At 51.2% G+C, this 22,573-nt stretch overlaps 3 protein-coding genes across 15 annotated transcripts; 1 reads left to right on the forward strand and 2 right to left on the reverse strand.

Moving 5' to 3' along the window:
• Positions 1 to 1,739: 1,739 nt before the first annotated feature.
• mrps12 (mitochondrial ribosomal protein S12) lies at positions 1,740 to 3,581 on the reverse strand. 2 transcript variants are annotated; one of them, XM_029129120.3, is made up of 3 exons: positions 3,399 to 3,581; positions 2,708 to 2,758; positions 1,740 to 2,179 (listed from the first exon to the last, which is right to left on the reverse strand). In XM_029129120.3, the coding sequence occupies exons 2-3, from the start codon at positions 2,754 to 2,756 to the stop codon at positions 1,797 to 1,799; spliced, it is 432 nt and encodes a 143-aa protein (XP_028984953.1). In that variant the 5' UTR covers positions 2,757 to 2,758; positions 3,399 to 3,581; the 3' UTR covers positions 1,740 to 1,796. The 2 variants fall into 2 exon arrangements, with proteins under 2 accessions (XP_028984953.1, XP_055359356.1); XM_055503381.1 differs by lacking the exon at positions 3,399 to 3,581 and adding an exon at positions 3,104 to 3,241.
• Positions 3,582 to 3,643: 62 nt separating this feature from the next.
• Positions 3,644 to 7,833, forward strand: zgc:153896 (uncharacterized protein LOC569930 homolog). The gene is made up of 5 exons (XM_029129119.2): positions 3,644 to 4,286; positions 5,308 to 5,453; positions 6,581 to 7,204; positions 7,278 to 7,500; positions 7,583 to 7,833. The coding sequence occupies exons 1-5, from the start codon at positions 4,046 to 4,048 to the stop codon at positions 7,654 to 7,656; spliced, it is 1,308 nt and encodes a 435-aa protein (XP_028984952.1). The 5' UTR covers positions 3,644 to 4,045; the 3' UTR covers positions 7,657 to 7,833.
• On the reverse strand, positions 7,802 to 21,690 carry slc4a7 (solute carrier family 4 member 7). 12 transcript variants are annotated; one of them, XM_055503367.1, is made up of 27 exons: positions 21,531 to 21,690; positions 17,219 to 17,300; positions 16,905 to 17,045; positions 16,695 to 16,833; positions 16,079 to 16,239; positions 15,825 to 16,013; positions 14,871 to 15,230; positions 13,831 to 13,946; positions 13,560 to 13,607; positions 13,146 to 13,303; positions 12,924 to 13,011; positions 12,644 to 12,790; positions 12,461 to 12,564; positions 12,149 to 12,323; positions 11,929 to 12,062; positions 11,022 to 11,267; positions 10,839 to 10,944; positions 10,577 to 10,738; positions 10,234 to 10,347; positions 10,004 to 10,165; positions 9,673 to 9,924; positions 9,532 to 9,600; positions 9,290 to 9,463; positions 9,083 to 9,214; positions 8,917 to 9,008; positions 8,733 to 8,840; positions 7,802 to 8,643 (listed from the first exon to the last, which is right to left on the reverse strand). In XM_055503367.1, exons 1-27 carry the CDS (start codon positions 21,567 to 21,569, stop codon positions 8,562 to 8,564), a joined length of 3,780 nt encoding a protein of 1,259 aa, XP_055359342.1. In that variant the 5' UTR covers positions 21,570 to 21,690; the 3' UTR covers positions 7,802 to 8,561. The 12 variants fall into 12 exon arrangements, 11 of the variants coding, with proteins under 11 accessions (XP_055359342.1, XP_028984944.1, XP_055359341.1 ...); XM_029129111.3 differs by lacking the exon at positions 21,531 to 21,690 and adding an exon at positions 18,297 to 18,455 and having other exon boundaries at positions 15,864 to 16,013; XM_055503366.1 differs by lacking the exon at positions 21,531 to 21,690 and adding an exon at positions 18,297 to 18,455.
• Between the last annotated feature and the right edge of the window lie 883 nt (positions 21,691 to 22,573).

Genomic DNA, 22,573 nt, shown 5'->3' on the forward strand with positions numbered 1-22,573 from the left:
TTACTGTATAGTTTCGGATTTATTAGTATTCAAAACTACCATGTCATACTGTAATACAGTCAACTTTGATCATTAATAACTTGACTTTAGTGCATAGTTCCAGGCTCAGACCACTTTCCCTTTGTTCTACTAGAAGTGTACTATCACCCCACAAAGATTCGTGTATTTTTACTGTATAGTTTAGGATTTATTAGTATTTAAAACTACCATGTCATACTGTAATACTCTATGGGCCTTATATTCAACTATGATGATGAATAACTTGACTTTAGTGCATAATGCCAGGCCCGGATTATGTCACTTTTCATATAAAAAACTGAGTGAGGCTAGGCACACACACATTAAATCCTCTTATTAACATCTGTTAGGACTCCAAAGTGTGACTTTTATTATTAAAACTAAATGTTTAATGTTTTATATAAAGTCATGGAACAGTCAAAAACTGAATATTTGTGTGAAACGAGGAGTTTGTGTGCCTGAATGACCCCAGGAGCTATGTTGTCGGGGGCTAAATGTCCCTGGTAGGGTCTCCCAAGGCAAACAGGTCCTGGGCTGAACTGGAGGAAGTGTCCGGAGAGAGGGAAGTTTGGAGTTTGCTTGACTGTTGCCCCCGCGATCCGTCCCCAGAAAAAGCGGTTGAAAATGGATGGATACTGAAATCGTTATTTGTTCTCATTAAACCATTTCCCATGTCTGGAGTTTGTTTTATCAAAGTTATTGCTGTCTCTGTTCTTACACATTTTAGTGTTCAAAACTAGATATTACAATGTAAATACAAAATGTATATAACCAAATATTCAGGATTAGATTTAATGCAATTATTCTCTCTTCACAATACAGACTTAAAACAATAAAAAAGAAAGTTACACACTACACTGTTTGTAGTGCAGTACTTATTGGTTTTATGCTTGACTGTAAGGGCCATATTTCAGCATAACATGGTACTACTAAAATCCTAAACTATACAGTAAAAATACATGAATATTTGTGTGGTGATAGTACATCACTAGTAGAACAAGGGGAAAGTGGTCTGAGCCTGGAACTATGCACCAAAGTCAAGTTATTAATTATAAGTTTCACAGTATGACATGGTAGTTTTAAATACTAATAAATGCTTAATTTTACAGTAAAAGTATACAGATCTTTATTAGGCGACAGTTTTTCTATATATGCAATATTTTGTTTCGTAGTTTTCCATATTTTGAACAGACCGACGTCTCGCTATGAAAAGAGGAAGTCGCGACGAGCGTGTTTTGTGCTCTGCTGTAAAGCGCGTAATACGGGCGCAAGACGTTTTTGAAGCGCGGCTGGCTGAACGACGGATGAACGAACGACGGCTCACTTGACCGCAGTGCTTCGTAGCCTCAGAACACACGTGCGTTGACTGTCGATTAGCGCAGATTCAGAGATGAGAAGCGCCGCTACCTTTACATGCTTACACTCGGGTTAACGGGATGCTAGCTGACGTCAGCAAGCGGCATGCTAGCTGATGTTTGCGCTTAAGGATGTAATGGCTGTTGATAAACGTTGACTCACTTCAGCTTGACAGGAATGAAGCAGATTTACAACTTAGTCCAACATGCAGGTGAATCCCACGTCTAACCAAAGCAGACGTAAGCGGCTTCGGCTCAGTGCTGCCACCAGTGTCTGGGAGGGGAACTGCACCGACTGGGAGGCGCTGCTCTCTAACAAGAACACAACTTCATCTAATCTTTAAGAAATTCAGCTACACAACAGGATATTAAACAAAGATTTATTTCACATCATCATCACATCACACTGCATCCGTCTCTTCTCTACTGTTTCTTTTTCACCACATGAGCACAGTCGTATTTGCCCCTGACCACAGTAAGCTTGACTCCAGGCAGGTCCTGTGTTCTTCCGCCCTGCACCAGAACCACGTTGTGCTCCTGCAGGTTGTGTCCCTCTCCAGGGATGAAGGCCACTGCCTCCTTCCCATTAGAGAGCCGCACCCGAGCGCACTTTCTGTTGGCGGAGTTGGGCTTCTTGGGCTTTCGGATCATGGTCTTCAGCACCACGGCTTTCAGCTGGGGGTGACCGAACGTGGTGCCGACAGATTTAGGAGGCAGTTTGGGTTTTCCCTGACGGTGCATCTGGTTGAGGGTGGCCATGGTCCTTGAGGGGAGGGGGCCAGTACAGGCAGAGGCATGCTGGGATGCTGCAGCGAGCGAAAAGCCACAGACATTTTAACGTGAGCATGTGCAGATGTGTTAGCATTCACATTTTAATCTCCCTACCTTCTTGTGTGTACATGTACTTCCAACTGACAGCGATCAAAGTGTACAAAATAATTTCCCTCTGGGATTAATAAAGTTTTTTTAATCTTGAATCCTGTCTGGCCTGCACCCAGTGGACCCATTTGTATTACACCAGGACAATGAACCTTGAGGTTCTGTAACAACTATTTGTCAAAGGAGGAGAGTGATCAGTGCTACTGACCCACCATCACCCGCTCAGAACCCAGGTGAGCTGGACCATAGAGGGAAGGAAAAGAAGCCTGTAACCTGTCAGCACCTCCTAGCAACACTCCTGGTTTATTCATTATTTGTAGATTAGTTGTCATGACTCACTGTCTTCAGGATTAACGTGAACAAGAGGAGAATGTGGTCTAAACTGCTGACTGGTTCTCTACCAATACACAAAGTATTACGAACTGGCTTGAGAGCGTGCAGGTGCGTGAACGTACCTCGAAGCAGTGACGTCAATGCTGGCCTCAGGCTCCACAGCGAAGACATTCCTGAAACAAATAATAATATGGAACAGTTAGTGTTAAATGCCTCATATGTTGAAACAGGGATACTTAAGATGTTGATGAATGATTTCCATTTGAGATTAACAAAACCATTCTGTCCACCATTAATTTGTTATATTGTATTATATTATTGATATTTTATTTTTATTTTTAACAGACGTAGTCATGTTTCATAGATCTTGTCTAAAGGTCAATTGACCTTATGTATTTGCCTCATGACCTTCTGCTGATCAAGACCAGCTGTTTCTCACCGACAACTTTTGTCGGCTTTTTAGCATTAGATGCCAGTTTAAGTTAATAAATACTAAACTACATAGTAAAAGTACATACATTTCTATTAGGAGTAATTTTTCTATATATGCAATATTTTCTCTCGCAGTTTTCCATATTTCGAACAGACCAGACGTCTCATTGTGAAAAGAGGAAGTAGCGACGAGCGTGTTTTGTGCTGTGCTGTAAAGCGCGTAATACGGGCGCAAGACGTTTTTGAAGCGCGGTTGGCTGAACGACGGATGAACGGACAACGGATCACTTGTAGTTACTCGTTTCCTTCTACGTACGAACTACTTCGGAATCCGTGCTAAGGCTACAGCGTGCTAACGGCTAGCTAGCCAGCAGAGGTTACCCGCAGGTCCCCAGTCAGTCGAACTCTTCAGCTGCTGGAAGGAAACCACCGTCGGCGCAGAAACAATGGTCGGTTACTACAAACGAGAACTCAGTCCCTTAGATCGGGTCAACTTGGACTGAAACCAGAGGAAACCTGCACAGCAGATCATCAGAACCTCCTTCGGTTTCGCGGAAGTAGTTCAACATATGTCAAGCCAACATACAGCACTTCCCGTTCTACCAAAATAAAATGTATTGTTCTTCTTCTTTGGTGTCTGCTTTTCTTCGTTCGTGACACCTACGTCGAAGTGTGGATCGGATGAACAAGCTCAAGAGACTAATAATTAAGTCATGCCATGTATGTGCCATGCTCATTGTTTATGGTTCATTTAATCTTGTGACACTGTTATTGTGGCATGATGAGATGAACTGAACATTTTACCAAGCACATGTTGAGTGCTGCTGACAGCAGAACCCTACTCTGACTCCATCCCATGATGTCCTGTGGGTCGCTGCTGCTGGGAGTGAGACTCAGCAGCTGGGTTCACAGATCACAGGCGCTGCTTCCATCAGCTGATCTCTATCAGAGACCCAGGGTTACACATTAATCTGGTTCTCCAGGTGTGTGTCTCTGATGATCCTCAGTCAGTGGGTGCCAGGAAGAAGATGAGGCTGGAGCTCTTCCTGCTAGTTGCGGTGGTGCTCGGCGCTGCCGGAAAGCCACTGAGCAAGGCAGCAGCCAGGAACAAGCTGCTGCTGATCTCCTTCGACGGCTTCAGGTGGGACTACGACCAGGACGTGGATACGCCGAACCTGGACCAGCTGGCTGTGGACGGGGTCAAGGCCAAGTACCTGACGCCCCCGATGCTGACCATGACAGCCCCGTCCCACTTCACCACCATCACCGGTAAAACCAGCACCCCTGCATCACAACACTGTAAACTTTATACTGGTCAAGTTACTGGTCTTGTTTCTTACGAGGCTCTTTCAATATTTCAGAACATCTGAATGAAAACTCCCGTTTTACTGGATGTTGGTTTGAATTTAATAACATTTTATATTTTTTATTTCAGGTTTATACATTATTTCATTTGTTTAACATCTGAACTCTGGTGATTCAATATATGAAAGACATATGATATAGCATCATTGGAACCTGTGTTGACGAGTGAATAATTCACTTACTGGCATGATCTGAATCTTTATTGCTGATCTAGTCCAGCATTTCATTTTCATTTCACAGCAGCCAAATGCCATAAAACATAATAAATAACCTAATGAGGCACAAAAAGGTTTATTCATTTACGATGCAATGGCGGTGAAGTCAGCAGAAAATAGTAATAACACTGACGATGTGTGCTCAGATGCTGGAAAGTCTGTGGGAACGGCTGCTTCTTGGGGTTCACATCCATCTGACCTGGGATCAGCTCACTGTCAGGTTCCAGCGTTGTGTATCAGTTTGTTATGAAGGTTCCTCTGGGTTTGAACCTTTTCACTCTGATAGAACCATCACGTCTGTGGAGAAATTGAAACTTGACCCAAACTGTTCGGTTAGTCCTTAAAGCTTCTGTCAGCACATTTTTAATAATAGGGAGAAAACCACATCCAGTGAACCTACAGATTTACTTTATGTCTGAGTTACAACAGGACAAATCAGGGCAATAAATGGTATCTTATCTCAGTGGTTGTTTCCTTACGCAGACCTACAGTTCTCCAAGGTTAAGTGCTCTTACTGTGAGAACAAAAGCTTGGATCAACTGAACCAAAACCTCAGTAATGAGTCCAAACAACTTCAAGCCACATTGAAGCTGTTGCTCCTGTTCCTCACAGTGGAGGTGAAAGTTGTTCCGCCAGGTTAAGTGCAGCTGGACCTAAACACTTAGGATGATTCTATTATTTTAAAGAGTGGAATCTTCCTGTGTGTTTAGGCCGGTGGGTGGAGGATCACAACGTTGTCCACAACCTGATGTACAACACCACAACCAACATAAAGCTGCCTTTCAAACAGACCATGGGCAGATCTGAGTGGTGGGACAACGGGGTTCTGCCTCTATGGATCACAGCTCAGAACCAGGTGAGTCTGAAGCAAAGGACTGATAATGAAACAGACTTTTGTTGGGGATTGTCTGATCAGTTCCAAAATCCAGAACTGACCTCAGTCCGGACCAACACGTTCCTCCACTAAGCTCCTGGCTCTTGGAGGCAGCTGGCCTCATCAGGCTGACTCTGTTCCCGATTTTATTCAAATTTTTTGGCCCATGATGGGGACTGGACTAGTGAGGTTTGATTGGAGACAAATTTAAACTCAAACGTTGCTTATACCTTTTCCTTCCTTTGAAGGAAGGAACCCTAGTAGTTCCAGTTAGTTAAACTGCGCCGCCCCATCCTGCTGCAATGTGGAACCAGCAACCACAGAACCACCATTGACCTGCTGATATGATCTGTCACAACCTCAGTCCCTTAAAGGGACAACGGGCTTTGTGCCCTGAAACCAGGTTGTAATAAACGGACGTGGTCGCCAACTGCTGCTGTTTTAGAGGAAGGAAGGAGAATTAGTGATGGAAGTGGACAGAGGAACACAGTACATAGAATCAGAAGGCCGGCGGTGCTGCAGTTTGTCTGGATCCCAGCACATATGGGAGTAGAGGGAAATGAGAGCGCAGACAGACAAAAGATGATGTGGATGATGAAATGAGCTTTGGTAAAGAGTATGATTAAACAGAACAATAAATGAAAGATTGGCAGGAAGAATGGGGCGGAGGAAGCGGCGACGGAACATACTACATCATAAGGAAAGTGGGAGTATTAGTGAGAAGGGAGGAGGATGTGATCAGCAGCACACTGGGCTCAACAGCACAAAAAGATACTAAAGAAGCATGAGACAGGACAGTGTGATGTGGAGCACATGAAACAGTAGAGCAAGTAGGAATGTCTGGCCAACATGTAAAATACAAGGGAAAGGGATGGAACGTTTGAGAGAAAATCTAACAGAGCTATTTGAGGATAATATTGAAACATGAGGTATAGTATTAAGTATTAAGTTTTTGGAAGAGGCAGGGATGGATACAAGAATCATGGAGTGTTAAACCACTGACAATCAGTATATATGCGTTTTTCACCTGAGAAGGAGGGAGACGTTCGGACACAGGGTGAACGTCTGCAGAGCAAGAAGAAGCAGCGTCTGCCTGTCTTTGGTTCCAGGGGCTGAGGACCGCGTCCTTCCACTACCCGGGAGGGGGCGCTACCTACCGAGGCCAGGCCGTGGACCGAGCGCTGCTGGAGGAGTTCGACCACCCGGACGACAACGAGACGGAGTGGAGACAGAACATCGACCTGGTGCTCAGCTGGTTTTCGGAGGAAGACTTCGACCTGGTGACGCTGTACTACGGAGAACCCGACAACGTGGGCCACAGAAAGGGGCCGGACCACCCGGATCGGAAGACCATCATCGAGCAGATCGACCGCACCATCGGCTACCTGAGGACGGGCATGGACCGGCACCAGCTGACCCACAGCCTGAACGTCATCATCACCTCCGACCACGGCATGACCACCGTCAAGAAGCGGCCGCAGGTGGACGAGATCATCCTCAACGACTACATCAAATTATCCAGCGTGTCCAGCTTTGAAATCTTGGACTACGGTGGGTTCGGTATCCTGGAGCCCAAACCGGGGAAGGAGCAGGAGATGGTTGATGCTTTGCGGAAAGCTCCTAACCTGACGGTCTACAGGAAGAACGAGATGCCCGAGAGCTTCCACCTGGGCAGGAGCCAGCGGCTGCCGTCCGTGGTGGTGGTGGCGGATCTGGGCTTCAACCTGAACTCTGTGAGTTTGCGTTCGCCTCAATCTCAATGAAAACAAAAAAAGAGGATGTGATGGATTCTTGGTTTCTCTCTAGAGACTCATCCTCTACATCAACAAAGGCGACCACGGCTTCCACAGCGGGGAAATGGACATGAAGACCATCTTCAGAGCCTTTGGACCAGACTTCAGGAAGAACCTGCTGTTTGAGCCGTTTGACAGCATCCACATCTACCCACTCATGTGCAAACTGCTGCAGATCCAGCCCGAGGCGCACAACGGGTCCCTGGCTGTAACAGAGGACATGCTGCAGCTCGGAGGTGCGTTTGGTCCGGTCCAAAGCAGCTGTAGGTCACGAGCAGAAGCTTTTAGTGGGTCAGTGACCGTAAGGTGTGTTCACAGGTGCGTCTCACAGAGCTTCACAGTCTGTGCTGCTGCTGCTGCTGTCCATGCTGCTCCTGCTCACGATGCTGTGACGGGTCCAGGATCGGTTCTGCAGGCTCAGCACCTCTGGAACATCTGCTTTTAATCTGTATAAAGCTTTAGAACGTTCATATTTATAATGTTATGTGATTTATTGACTAATTTCATTAAAATAGCGAGCAGACGTTCATTCATTCATTCACTTTGCAAATAAACATTTATTAACCATTTCTACATTGTGATGTGATCGTACAATGAAATAGCATCATAAAATTCATGTCTGAAATGAAACGGAGCGTATAAAAACAAAGACAGGACACACAGATTCACATCCCAGAGGGATGATCACAGTAACAGCAGACCAGTAGGGAGGTTCGTCCTGTGTATTCACATTCAGTGACCAGTGTCTGTTCCACAAACAAGCTCAGATCAGTTTCCTGGAGAAGGGCTGCGAGTCCGAATCCCTCCAGGAACGCAGAGTGAAGCACAGGACAAAATGTCTTCACAGATTCAGCTACAAATCAGGAGTCAGATCTGATGAACTGAGCATCATAAAACTGCTTTTATTTAAACGTTACAATTAAACTGCACCGGCAGCAACCGAGTCATTATTCATTCGGCCACTGGAGGCAACAACATGAGGTCTGGAGCTACAGACTGAAATCAGGATGAAGCATTACATTTAAAAAAAAAAAAATAAAAAAAACTGACCTGCGTCGGACGTGAAGAGTCACTTTATTAAAATAGAAACAGAAACTTTAAGACTATAAAATTAAACTTCAGCGCAGCAACAAGCAGCCGAACCCTGAGGAGGCTGTTCCTGGGGGCGGCGGCCATGTTTGCTCCCAGTGGCGTCTTCGCGTTTCACCATAAAACGATGAGAATATTAAACGTTCACCTCCGTCGAGACACACGACACGGTGCGGTGATGGTCCTCCGACGACCTTTCACCTCAGCATCATAGCGACGTCTCCGCGTCCACAGACCTCCCACCGTCCTCGTTCTCCACGTGTATGTGGACGCAGGGCAGCTTCTCCTGGCTGGAAGACACACGGTCACCACCATCGTACCATGAGCACCTCACTGAAGCGGCAGCATCACAAGTTTACTATTCAAAGCGATTTCTGACCTCTTGCAGCGTTTCAGAGACTTGCTGCTGTCGGACGTCATGGAAACAGATTTCCAGATGCCGCTTTTGGCCATTTCATCGGAGATGTTCACCTCCGACGGGTCCGCTCTGCACATAAGCACACAGACACACTGGTCTCACTGGAGAGTTCACACTGGATCAGCGCGCGGAGTCACCGACATACCGGCCTTTCAGGCTTTTGATGGGGAACTTGAGGATGTTTCCTGTGTCGAATGGAGGATCATCCTCCGTGTCGTCTAGCATCCTCTGAGCCTCCTACACAACAACACACACTGTCAGAGACACTGACGAGGACTCAGCTGTGCAGAGGCCACAGCGGAGCCACTTGCCTCCTTCTCCTTCTTCTTCTTGTCATCTTCCTTCTTCTTCTTGCTCTCTGGGATCAGGTCGTCCAACCAGCTCAGCTCTCTCTTGGTGAAGCAGAAGTCCAGAAGCTTCCGGATAAACACCAAGGCCAGGACCTGCAGAGGAGACGGCGCCAGGTCAAATACCACATGTGCAGAGGTGGTGTCAGCTGTGATGTAGTAACATCTCACCATCATAGGGAACACAACAGCGGCTGCAGAAACCTTGATGACCCAGAGCACGATGAGGCAGGACAGCTGCACCACGGTGAAGACGTGGACCTTCCACAGCGGGACGTAGCGCAGGTAGATGAGGTCCGGCTGGTGTTTGGTGGGCATGCCGAACAGCTTGATCCTGTCAAACAGCTGCAGATGGGCACAACTCATTAAAGTGAAGAAGCTGCAGCAGAACGGGAGCGGCGCCTGAGACGCACCTGGATGCCTCTGAGCGACGACACCCCCATGTAGAGGAAGACTCCGTACAGGACCGGCATCGGGATGTACTGAAGCACAAAACAATGAATGAGCCTCAGCAATGAGAAGCGACTCTGCGAGCGCCACAGCTGGACACCGACCTTGAGGGCGGAGGTCATGAAGACGGAGCAGCCCATCAGAAAGAAGATCATGAAGCCGGTGACTCTCTGCTCCCTGATGCCCAGGAACTTTGGCTGCTCTCCGGGCGCCGCACACTCCGACTCCACCTTCAGACTGTTAACGTGGGAGATGGAGAGCACGGTTGCAGCCACAAACCATGGCAGGCCCATAATGGAACAAAGGCCCAGCATCAGCCCCACCACCAGCAGGTCCAGGTGGTACCCGCAGCCTTTCTGCAACCACAACCCACAGAACACCCATCACCCGGCTGCCCGCTCAGAAAAACCGTCACATGCAGCCACGCTTCCAGACCTTGAGCTTGTTCTCCTTCCTGTTGATGATGACTGCCGTGATCTGCTGGTCCATGAAGATGAGGATAGTGCAGAGCAGAGCAGGGATAGCAGCAGCCAGAAGAGTCCACCAGGGATTCGGTCCCAGAGGAGAGATCAGCCAGCCGCGACTTTTGGATGTGGGCTGGACAAACAGCAGAGTTAGACAGAAAGCACCTAGTGCACGTTAAGCTGTGGTCCGTCAGGCGCTACCTCGAAGCGGTCGGGTACATTGAGTTTAGGGGAAGGAACTCCAACCAGGTAATCCACCAACACCATGATCATGATAGTCAGGAAGACGGCGAAGTCACTGATGGTTGATCGCACCTGCACACAAACATTTTCATCTCACTTTTAATCCCTGCTGAGCCTTCAGTGTTTTAGAGCAACAGAAGCCTAAAAAGAGAGAAAGCAACAACTCACTGGAGAAAACACCCTCGGGTTTCACGAAGCAGAGGAGTTTGTGGGAAAAACTGGGCAAAACTGGGGTAGCTTTCTGGTGCGTGTGTGTGTATGTGTGTGTGTGTGTGTGTGTCTGTGTGTGTGCTGAACACACCTTGGTGGGGAAGTATCTCTTGTTCTTGATCTGCTTGAGGACTGACGAGAGGAAGAAGGTGGTGAAGAAGAGAATGACTGACCACAGCAGGACGTCGGGGACATAGGGACCATCATGGCTGCAGGCCGAGCCGACAAACTGCCCGTTCAGGACGCGACATTCCTGCAGACAGAGCAGCAGCTGATGAGCTTCCAAATTCTGCTCAAGGAAGTGACCAAATAAGGGAAAGCAGGACATCCTGTTCATGTGCTTCCTGTCAGACCTTCACGCTCAGCTGCTCCCACTGGATGCTGTCCAAGGTCAGGTTGTTGCTGATCCACATCTGCTGGACGTCAGCTGATGCGTTGGTTGGTGGAGAGCATCGACACCTGAAACACAGCAGCTACAGGTTCAACTGGAGAAGGCAGAGTTCAGCACAGCAGTGGACTGGCAGGGCCCGCCTTACCTGTAGAAGGTCAAGTTGTCCAGGTGGTCATGCATGTTGATGGGGTAGACCTCCCCGAGGTGGAACAGTTTCTCCAGAGCCTCGTAGATGAAGATGATGCAGATGAGAGCAGCAAAGGCCTCCTCTGTGAAGCGAGTGATGTAGCAGACCAGAGAGCTGGCGTCGGTAGCGACCAGCAGCAGGCAGAGGAAGGCGGTCCAGAGTCCGATGCTGGTCCTCAGACACAGGTAGGACAAGCCGTAATCGCTGAAGACAGAGGAGAGTCGCATCAAACTGACTGCAAACATTAAGCAGTTAACATGAGCCCTGACAACACTGGGTCAGAACATCGAGCTGGACCGACCAGAGGCCGCAGCTTTGGTTTGAGGCTCAGTGGGACCTGTGGCCTGATCCAGAACCACGTGCACCCAAAGGCAACGTTGCATCGACCACAGGACAGACGCTGTGCAGCACCACAGTAAATGTTACAGGGAAACACCGTTGGTCGAATAACCAGTGAATCTACAGTGCGTTCCCTCACTGGGAGGAAATGACCTCGGAGACAAACCAGCGGCGAGGAAGAGAAGGAAAGGAGGTTCACGACACTTTATAAAGTCATGGGCTGACTCATCAGACGGATGATGTCTGCCCCTGCTCAGAGTCCACGTATGACCGAAGCTGTGGGAAATAAAGCAGGTCAGACATTAAGGACCTTATGTAAGTGGTACTAACAGAAAGCCTCTTATGCTCAGACCAAAGAACAAGGGAAAATCCTTCACCTGCCCAAACCAATCTAAAGCTGCTGATCCACAAGCTCACAAAGCTGCATAATCGGTGACCCGCTGTTCAACTCAAGTTGTTCTCTGATCATAACGTTCTTAGAGGCTCAATCCAAGACAGCAGCTTCCTGTTATCTGACAGGACTCACCAGCAGAACTTGAAGAGGATCTTCTCAAACACCAGAACGGGTCCGGTGCTGCCCAGGATAGTGAGAGGCTGACCGGAGAACATGGAGTAGGCCACGCCTGTCAGAGACGCCCCAAACAGAGACTCTATGGCGCTCTAGCAGAGAGAGAGAGGAGCAGACGGGTGGGCGGTCACTGCGACGCCGGCTCAGGCTTCAGGCTCTGCACATCGAGCTCACTTACGATGTTTCCTTTGGTGGCTTCTCCCAGCAAACCTCCGAACGTGATGACGGGCGACATGCAGGCACAGTAGAGGAAGAGGATGGACGCCAAGCACTGGAGGCTCAGAGCGTCTCTGATGTCGCTCCACAGGAACGGAGTCTTCCTCCGGACATCATTCACCAGACCGCCGAAGATCCTGACGAGACACAGGAGAGCAGTGATCTGCATCATCACAGCACTGACCGGAGATCTGCCTGAATCCCGACTCTGTTCTGTCATTCCAGTCAGTGTTGTTCTTGTCACAGGCCAGGACGAGCTTAATGGGTCACACACCTCCCTGTCCTCTGCAGCTCAGGCCCGGTGTGATGCTCCGAGTCCTTCATCATGTCGTAGCCGGAGGCGGAGCCGTTAGGGGCCGACGCCAGCTTCCTCTTCTCCTGCAGTCAGATCACCCATATGTAAATGTCTGTTCACAGCAGAGGAAAGAATCTGGGACAACCCAGGTTCTGGTCTCACCTGGGATGGGACGCTCTTAGGGGGTTCGATGCGGATGCTGGGGTCCCATTCACCTGGAGGCAGAACAGTGACCTGATCCAAGAACTCATCGATCCCTGACAGCAGGTCGTTCCTGTCCCTCGCCTTGTAGGCCACGTCATGGAAAATCTGATAGAGGAAGGAAAAAAAGGATCAAAGTTTCTATTGTTCTCATATTTTTACTTATTTGCTTTGAGCTGCAGCAGTGTTGTCGGCGGTTTCTCTATTTAGGCTTCAAGTCTCAACGAAGGTCAGGACTCACCTCATCTGTCATCAGGGTAGCGATGGAGCGGCCGATCTCATGGTACTGTGGACCTTTGCCAAACGGACCCAGTAGCAAGAAAAGGAACCTGGACAGATGGTAGGACAGTGAGAATCCAGGAAGATGGCTGCTCCAAACCAGTCAGAACCAGCTGCTGCAGCTGTTCTTACTCAGAGCGGCTCAGCGGATCAGAAGCTAGAAGCGAAAGCGTGCGGTGTTCACCTGGTGGGGACGGGAACCTCGGTGAGGCCGGTCAGCAGCACGGCGGGACACAGACGGACAAAGGCGATAATGGGCCGCTCCAAGAAGTCAACCTCACCCACCAGGACGTTGGAGGCCTCGGCGCCGGGAGGAATCTTCTTCATGAAGTTCATGTCCACCTGGGAAACGAACACAGCATGAGCTGCGGCAGCGCGGAGGTGCGACTGCTGGCGACAGCGCCTGTAATGAAGCCGGGGGCCTGCAGGGGGCAGCAGCAGGATGCAGACCTTGTTCCACAAATGTGATGGATCAGGTTCTGGTTGAATGTATAAAGACTGAAACAATGGAGCTGACGATTCGAGTCAGACGTGAGACACCAGCACCACATGCATGCACGGAGTCACAGCACGGGTCACGACAGCGGAGCAGACTTACGGAGGCTTTTCTGCCGGTCGCTGGCAGCAAACACACACAGTCGCAGTCCTGCTGAGAAACAAGACGTCATCGTCTGACGCGCAGACAGACCCGAGCAGAACACAGCTTCTGTGTCCACTGACAGGGTTTGAGGGCCTTAAAGTGACGGATGAACACTGTGCTCCACTCAGACATCTCAAACGCCAAAAGTCAGAGCCAGAAAACGCGGCAGGCTATGACCCTTTTCCAGCCAAACTCTCCTCCTCACCCGAGGCCGAGTCTGTGCTCGTACCTTGCTAAAGTCCACCGTGCTGTTTTCCCGACTCCCTCCGTTTCCGCCACCGTTTCGACTGTCGCCGACTTTGCTGTCGAGGTTTCCTGGAGCCGACTGGGGAGACACCAGCAGACCTGCACAGAGGAGAGGAAGTGAGGCCACGCCGTAAAAACGCTGCAAGGGTAAATGTGGGCACAGCACTTCATGCCATGAGGACAAAGACTGAGGCTCATTCGGAGCTACCTGCACAGATCGGTGAACACTGTGAAGGACTCTGTGAACCTCTCTACTGTAACAACTTCTAAACCACCATGTCAACAGCTCTGACTTATCACACAGAGCTCCAGGCTCCTCCATCTGCTGCTCAGACGAAGACTTGTCCTCAGGCCGTCGGAGCTGGAAGCTTTCACTCACTGAGCAGAAGCTGCTGATTTGAACCACATGACTGCACTTAAACACGAGACCGAAGCGGAACCCGTCCAACGTGACGTCCCAGACACGGCTCCGTGTCCTGTTACTGGCCTAGATGTGCAAACAGCTCAGGCTCAAATTAACTCGGACACGTCTGCGTCTATAAACTGATGCTCCGCTCTGTAAATGGGAAGTATCCCAACACAAGGACCTCCTGCACCTACGGCATTTATCCAGACACTAGTCAACCACTAGAAACAAGCGACAGAAAATGTTGCCTGAACTCTGAACAAAGGACAAACTGAGGCGATGTTGACAGAGTTTCACTACATCCGAGTCAAAGCTGCAGAAGCCGGCGTCTCCGCGGTCATTTGTCCCATAGGACATCGGTGTGCATTTGTCCCACATGTTCCTGGGTCTGACTCCACATCCTCACATAGATGGAACATGTTCACCGCAGGCCATGGAACATCTGTAACTTTATCAGATGACTTTACACAAGCATTCAGTTAGTAGGACTGTAATCATCCAGCACTGGGATAAAAGCACTCAGTTACTGTGACCAAGCACAACCACAGTCCAATCTGTTCCCGTATACAGCACATCTGCGTTAGCGTCAGCCGGCCACGCGGTCATGCTCCATTTGCCTGTGAGATCCTGGCAGGAGACCCTGGACACCTCCTCCTCCTCCTCCAAAGGGGGGTGAACCACCACCTCAGGGATTTCTCCCATCAGGCCTCCTGGAGCAGAGCAGCGACGTGCAGCAGAGGGGGAGGAAGACTCCAGGAGTGTGTCGCAGTGGGAGGAGGTGAGTCCAGGCGGGCAGGGCTCAGAGAAGTGTCGTTCACAACGATAGAGAGTGGGGGAGGCCTGACGGGAGGAGCCGGGGCTGGGCAGGACACGCTTCAACAGGCTGGACAAACGGGACACGTCAGGGCTGGACGCATCCCACGACATGATGGAGGAGCGACGGAGGAGAGAGAGATTAGAAGAAGACAGACCCTCCCCTGAGGAGAAAACAGTGGAGAGGTGAAAGGCAGAGTAAAGAAACCACGACTCTGGCGGCGGTGAATCCTCCCAGTTCACCAGCACCACGAGTGAAGCAAAGCTACAGGGAGCACTGCAACATCTGGTGTGTGTCTTCACATCACAGCTTCAGTGTTTCCCAAGCATAAAGCAGCAACAACCTCCCACGTCCATCCTAAAAGCCACGCAAAGCTGTACCGAGCTGCAGGCATGTACCACAGCTGGTACCGACACCTGGACCCGGCTCCAGGTGAGTCTGCGCAGCACCTCACGCTGCAGTCAAACGTTGGGTCTCAACATGTGCCACATTCCAGTTTACAGGCAGGAGGACGACCGCATGCATAATGCATAATGAGTCTGAGCCCGTCATCTTGTCACTCCAACGGCCACCAGAGGAACTGAACTGACCTCAGAGTCCAGTCCATCTTTGATTTTTACCATTAAAAGGCCAAGAAACCTGCTAAAAACTGGAGATACGATATGAAGAAGTGTGCTTTGGAAAGACAGAAGCAAAAGGCTGAACTGGGTCTGTTGCTGGAAGTCAAATCTAGAATGACAAGATCATGCGGTCTCACCGTTGCGTTCGAGCAAATGGGGGTCCGAGTGTTTCTTGCCTATATCTGCAAACGATCGAACCAGCGGGATGCGGTTGCTCAGCTTCTTCTCGTTCTGGTGGTGGTGGCGCCTCAGCATGGCCTCCCTCACCTTCTCTCGAGCGCCCTCCTCCAGCTGCCCGGCCACCAGCATCCCGTCGATCACCATGTCTGTAAGGAGAGCACAGCTGAGCAGCTGAGCGCCGCCCGACGCCCGGCGCTGAGCGCGGCCTCACCTGCGATCTCCTCGATGCTGTTGGCCCTCATGTCCAGCAGGACGGTGCCGTTCAGGATGCAGGAACGCAGCTCGAACAGGCTGTGCAGCGAGAGCGTGGCCACGTAGGGTTTGCTCCAGCGCTCGCCGCCGTCCTCCACGTCCTCCTCGAACTTCAGCCACCTGAAGCAGAGCCGACATTCAAGCAGTTACTGAGTGGAGGGAAACAAACTGACAAACAGTGGGGCTGTATGTGACTGTCAGCAGGTGTTGATGGACAGTCCCACCTCTGAACCCAGAGGGTTAGCGTTAGGAAACGGGGCACAGACTGGAACGGCTTCTGTTTCAGCTGTAATCTCACGAACTTTGTTCCATCTCAGCTCAACAACTAAAGCTCAAACAGAACAAACTCTAATCCTCAGACGTGTAAAGTCTTACAGCAGAGATCAAACAAAGAGAGACGATGCGTCGCCATTATCCACCACACACTTCATGAAGACAGGGAAAATCAACGACGTTGCCCCGTAGGCGATGGGACGTGCAGCCAACGCCGGCGCTGACGGACGGACAGTACGTCGCTGCCCACGCGTTCACGCCTCCGAGAATAACGAGGGTTCATTCTGTGTGGGCGTCCTTGCCTGGCCGTCTCCTTCCACTCCTGGACGTCTCCGTCTCTGAAGGCCAGCTCGTCCAGCTCGGTGAACAGGTCGTGAGGGATGTGCTCCTCGTCGTCGTCCTCCGTCCCCAAGATGAAGCGGACTCTCTGCGACGGCGTGTCTTCAGAGACAGGACAGCATGGTTATAGCGGCTCCGCCTGGTTGGGAGCGTGCTGGTGTGCGTGGACAGACCGTATGTGGGGGACTCGCGTCCGTCGTCCTGGTCCAAGCGGTCCCGTCTCTTGCGGTGATGTCTGTGCCCTCTGTGCCGATGGCGCCTTCGGGTCTGTCGGCCCAGCGGTACGTGGACCCCGATGTAGACGGCCCTGTGACCTGCAAACGCAAACAGCCGCATGAAACCATCATCCAACACATGGCCACGCTGGCTTCCTGCTTCCTCTGGGTTTAAACGCACTCATCTGTGTTTCATCAGTGCAGCAGGTTTGAATACGGGCCGAGGCCGTTCTGCTACTTTCTGTTTGACTGTAAACACACAGAAGACTCACTCTCCAGCTCCTCTTTCTCAAAGTTGGTGTAAAGGGTGGAGCTGGTCTTCCCCTGGTCCAGCACGGCCTCCTCATCGTGGCCCTGCAGCAGAAAGAGGACAAACCTTTAACGGGACTGATAACGGACGGAACCATCACTCGAGCCCACTGACGTCAACAGGAAGCGGCAGCAGCTGGAGCACACGCTTCACACGCATCGGGTCGCACAGGCCACGCCCAGGGAGCGCCGCACGCTTCATGGAACCCAGCGGCCCTCCGTCAGCGCCGCTCCATCCAGGTCCAGCTGAGGACCGAGACGGAGGCTCCGCTCGCACGCGGCAGCTTAGAGCAGGAGCTACACTGGTTATCGCTGCATGTTTCACTTCAGTGCAGAGAGAAACAGCTGCTGGTGAATCAGGGTTCCAGCCAAAAACTCAACACACTGAGCAGCTTCAGTGAATAATCTGCAGCCTAATGAACACAATCAAGTCCCATCACGTGGGAGACGGACGGACTCTACAGCTGAGCTTCGTCATCAACGCGACAAAGCTCGGTTTTGTTGTTTGACACTGCGCCGTTGTAACAACTCCTGACCCGGAGTGATCCACGGCAGCGCCAGCGCGACGACACCAGAGCTCGTCTACTGCCGAGACGTCACATTCATTCCGTGTCCCACTGGTTCACCAGTAACACGCCACCAAACAAAGAACACAACCAGGATGTTCGATATGTTGCTGCGAGGCGTCTAAAAATAAGATTCACCCTCCAGGAATGTGGAGCAGCTCAAGTTTCACACTGAGCGAGCGGAGGAACAAACCGCTGCTTAAGCTGCTTCTCAGCCACGGAACCGGATGACGGACCCTCGCCTCACAGGCCGACTCCCGTCGTGTTCACAGCTGCAGGCGAATGAAGCCCACTGAGCCGGAACCTTTAGCGCCGCCGCCGCGACGCGGCAGGATGTCGGCCGACGACGCGGTTCACGTGCAGCTCAGCGGATGCGTCGCTGCCATCAGTCTTTTCCTCTTTTACCAGTCTCGTTTCCTCAGATGTCATCAAATAACTGTCTCTGAATGTCCATTCAAACACAGCACATACATACCAGTGACATGGCTCTGGCCACTCTCTGACTGGCAATGTCTCCCCAAAAGTCTGCCATGGCTGCAGACGCCCTGAGCCAGCGCACACTGGCACTGCGTGAGAGCGCTCCTGGGCCACGGCTCCTGTATTTATAGCCAAGCGTTCGCTCGCTTCACCGAGGCTGGCGAGCAAACGGCACCAGACCACAGGCGGAGGCGGAGTCTGATAAAATGTCATCTGAGCAGGAAAAAGAGCAACAAAGCAAATCACATACAAAACAGAAGTGAAACCACCTCAGCCATTCACAAGCAACTGACACTTTACACCCGCAGCTGCTCACTGAGCCGAGACCAGGGTCACAACAACAGAACAAAACGGGTCAAAGACGGGAGTGACACAAGCGCTGGACTCAGCATTAAAAGACTGGACAAGCGTTTTCCTTCAGCAGCATCCGTCCACCCACTTCCAACCGCTCCGCTGGGGCTCATGGTACAGACCCGAGGTCAGCGACCACCACCAAATCAACAACAGCCTTACTGGAAGCCCAGATTTATGATGTTTAAAACAATGACTCCAGCATGACATGGAACAGGTCCAGCTGATGGCTGGGATCGACTCCTTACTGGGAGAAGGGGCCCAGCAATGATGACTTAGAACCCTGAGTCCGGTTCTTCCATTGAAGCTGGTGCTGCCGCTGCTGTGTTAGATGCAGAGCTTGACGGGTTCCTCCCAACATAATACGCTGCTGCCGCGTCCTGGTTTTGCTGTAGGGTTTATGTCCAGATCAGCTTTCACTCATTCATTACAGGACAATGGATCAGGACCAGGAACCGGAACAGGACCAGGACGGCTTCTCCTTCAGCTGGGAAACGCTACTTTTTCACGCATGGGACCAAAACCCGTCATTGTCCATCAGCGCTTCAAAAGGAAACACAATGGATGACGTCTCAACAACAACAACGGCTTCGCTGAATGTCTGACCTCAAACTGCTTCACGCCAGCGCTGGTCCAGTTTGTGCGCGTGTGCTGCCCCCTGCAGACGAACAACCACAAACACGTGCACAGCTCGGTTCTGATCCGATCAACCAGCACAAACGCCACATTCAACAGCAACGACAGCAGGGGCCCAGTTTCTTGTTCCCCTGAGGAGGAGCCAGAACAAAAGTTGCTCCCTCTGCTGGTTCTGTCCAACACGGGAACCAGACTCCACTGGACCTCAGACCAGCAAATGATGCTCTGTGGGATGGAGACGCGTCCTTTAAAGGTCCCGCTGCCGTCACGGGTCAGAACACGGGGTCTGGGAGCATGCGAGGGTTCCTGTGGGTTCCGCCGTCTGAAGCGGAGAACAAACACGCTGCACAGCTGCTGCACCCAATCAAGACGGAAACGTCGGCTGGTTCTGGTGAGTCCGTAGGACCGTCATTTTACCCAGGTTCCGCTTCGCAGACTCACTCAGACGTTCTCTGGATCTCTACGTTTGCTCTCCTGGTTTCCTTGTTTGCCTTGAGCTCAGTATCAAACCCACAATCTAAACTAAACACCCAGAACCCTTCACTCAGCAGCTAAAAGGCTGCTGTGAAGAAAGCGGGTCACGACTGGATCATTTCTGAAATAATATAAAGAACGGCAACAACTCAGCCGACAGACCTTAAACGGACTGACTGGCCATGCGAACAGGACCAGAACCGGGACCATGCTGCTGGACACCGGCTGTGCCTGACTGAGCTGAAGTTCAACCAGCACAGTGCCCCCTTGTTGCCCTGCACACTGGTGCTGTCAGGATGGAGACCGGGCCCGAGGAGCCCGGGGACGGGTCCGCTGACGTCAACAGCAGCCAACCGGGACCACGGCGCCAGCGCTAATTAGCCCAGAGCCGAGTTCTGCTCTGAGGTTCCAACAGTTGTAGGAGACAGGTTCTAAGAGCTCAGCAACGCGGCCAGCTCCAGGGTCCGGCTTGGATCCCGGAGGAATGTGATGTCATGATGACCGGGCCTCACTGGTTCAGAACCACCCACAGAGCGACCCGTATACGCTGGTTGCAGATCTGCCTCCTCTGTGCTGAGCTGAACGTCTGTCTCTTCCTCCTGTAAGGAGCCGCTGTGGGTCTTTGTATGTGTAGGGACTAAACCCAAACCAACCAGCGCCAGCTCCAGCTCCAGCTGCACCGGATCAAACAGCCTAATAAGTGTGGTATTATGTTGAGCTGCCACTTCCTCCTCCATCAGCGCCAAACAATGCGCTGCTTCACTTGATGAACGCCTGGGTTCAAATGGTTCACCTCCGCCACACATCAGCAGTACAGAACCTCCGGGTCCCCTGCTCTGCCAAAACCTGCTTGTTCCCCCAAACGGGTCAACTCCATAGTTGTTAACCAGCTAAGGGAAGTGGGTCTTAACCTCGCTGGCATCTCAACAGAACCGGGTCTCAGTCTAAATGTGAGAAATGCTGGTCGCTCTGCACTGGGGCCTTTACACTCACACACTGTTCCTGCTGTAGTTTAAGACTCCACTCTGCACTAGTGACTCGAGGGCCTGATGCCTTGCTCATGTGTCAGGGCAGAAGGAAGCAGGAACTGCTGCTGCAGCATCACCAGCACGTTTCACTTCGTTTCCTCGACACCTGCTGCTACAGATGAAGGTAAAGTCCAGCACAGCGCCCGCTGGGACCGCTCCGTCCCACCACGTGGCTGGCGGAGTTCGGTGGGGTTCGGTTCCCTTCCTTGTGACTGCACAGTGCTTTAACAGCTGCCTTTCTAGTTTCCTCCACTGCCACATTCGTTACAGCTGAACGTCCAGAAGCCCAAATATCTCCCAGCCACTTTCTGCCTGCCATCGGAACCGGACAGGATGCGAGTAACTTAGAGTACAGGTCAACACCACGTTTGGCACCGGGACTGAGACCAGAACAGCGCTACATCCAAACTTGTGATTAGTTTACGAGTGGAATTAATGAGGGGGCCACTTGATCCGAGCCCCGCTACCAGAACCTGCTGTGCTTTGGAGGTTCGGCTCAGTTCTTTTGTGTGAAGCCACTTCCTGGCAGACGCGTGGTGCCCAGACAACAGAAGCGCTCGGTTACCTCGCGCGGTTCGGGACCGACCAGAAAAGTCATGTAGGAAGGAGCAGAACCAAAGCAGAACCCGAGACGGGGCGACTGAACGTCTCCTGGCCGCGGGCTCCATTTTGGGGAGAAGCGCGCAGCTCCTCCGGCTCCTCGCGCAACCACACGCCTCATGGGAGACAACGTGTGAACTTACAGATGTGAGGAGCGGTCTCATCAGCTCCTTGTTCTCCATCTCCGTTCAGCCTCCGCGTCTCCCCGCCGGGAACGGATTTTTGTCCAACTTCGTCTCAACTCGCAGCCGGGTCCGCTTCCTGCCTCGGCCACTTCTCTCCGCGGCGCGCGGCCTGGAGTATATCAAGTCCGACCTTAGAGCCCGCCTCCTTTTGATCGACAGCGTAGCCCTCCATTCAGTGACTGGGGCTGTTTCACTTTAACCAATCATCGACCCGGATGACGCGCTGGGCGGAGCTAAGGCAGTAACAAAGCACGGGGCGCTCACTCCGGTGGTTGTTGGCTTCCAAACGCTACAAACTTCAGGATCGACTGTTTGTGGGAGCAAAATGTCCAAAGGCACATTAACAGACTAAGGCATGAACGAACACAGGCAGCAGAAACGTGGCCGAACAAAGCTGACGTGGTGAATACAGCTCCTGAGGACACAAACTCACCCAGTCACTCATACTGACGGTAGAGTAGTTAGTGGGTTTGTTGTGAGCTGATCTGCTGGAGGTTCTGCAGGTAGGATGGGACCCAAAGCCTTTAGCTGCCAAGCTCCTCCGCTCTGGAACCAGGTCCCAGTCCAGGTTCTGACGCCAGACGCCATCTCCACTTAGGACCTGGCTCAGAGCTGCTCGGATCCCTGTGAAGCATCTCTCAGCTGCTGGGACCGGCTCTAGTTTCCTCTCCTCACCACCAGCCACCATTGTGCTGCCTGTCATTAACTGGTGAATGCTGCATTCACACGTCTTCTAAGGCAGGAAGTCGTTTTTCCTGTCAGAGTCAAATTAACAATCAGAACCAAGGGGCTTATCTGGGTTTTGCAGCGTTTATGTGTGACATCCAGTTGGATCAGTTGGAACCGCTGCTTTAAAGTCTGTGTCATCATCCTGCTTGTTGATTCCTCCATGGTTTCTGTCGTTAATTCCTACTATCTTTGGCCTCTTCCCTACTTTGCCTGGTTTATCCTTCCTTTTTTTATATGTCTGTATTTTTCCTCATTCTGTATCATTTATTCAT

This window comes from Betta splendens, chromosome 16 (genome assembly GCF_900634795.4).
Source record: "Betta splendens chromosome 16, fBetSpl5.4, whole genome shotgun sequence".
Taxonomy (NCBI): domain Eukaryota; kingdom Metazoa; phylum Chordata; class Actinopteri; order Anabantiformes; family Osphronemidae; genus Betta; species Betta splendens.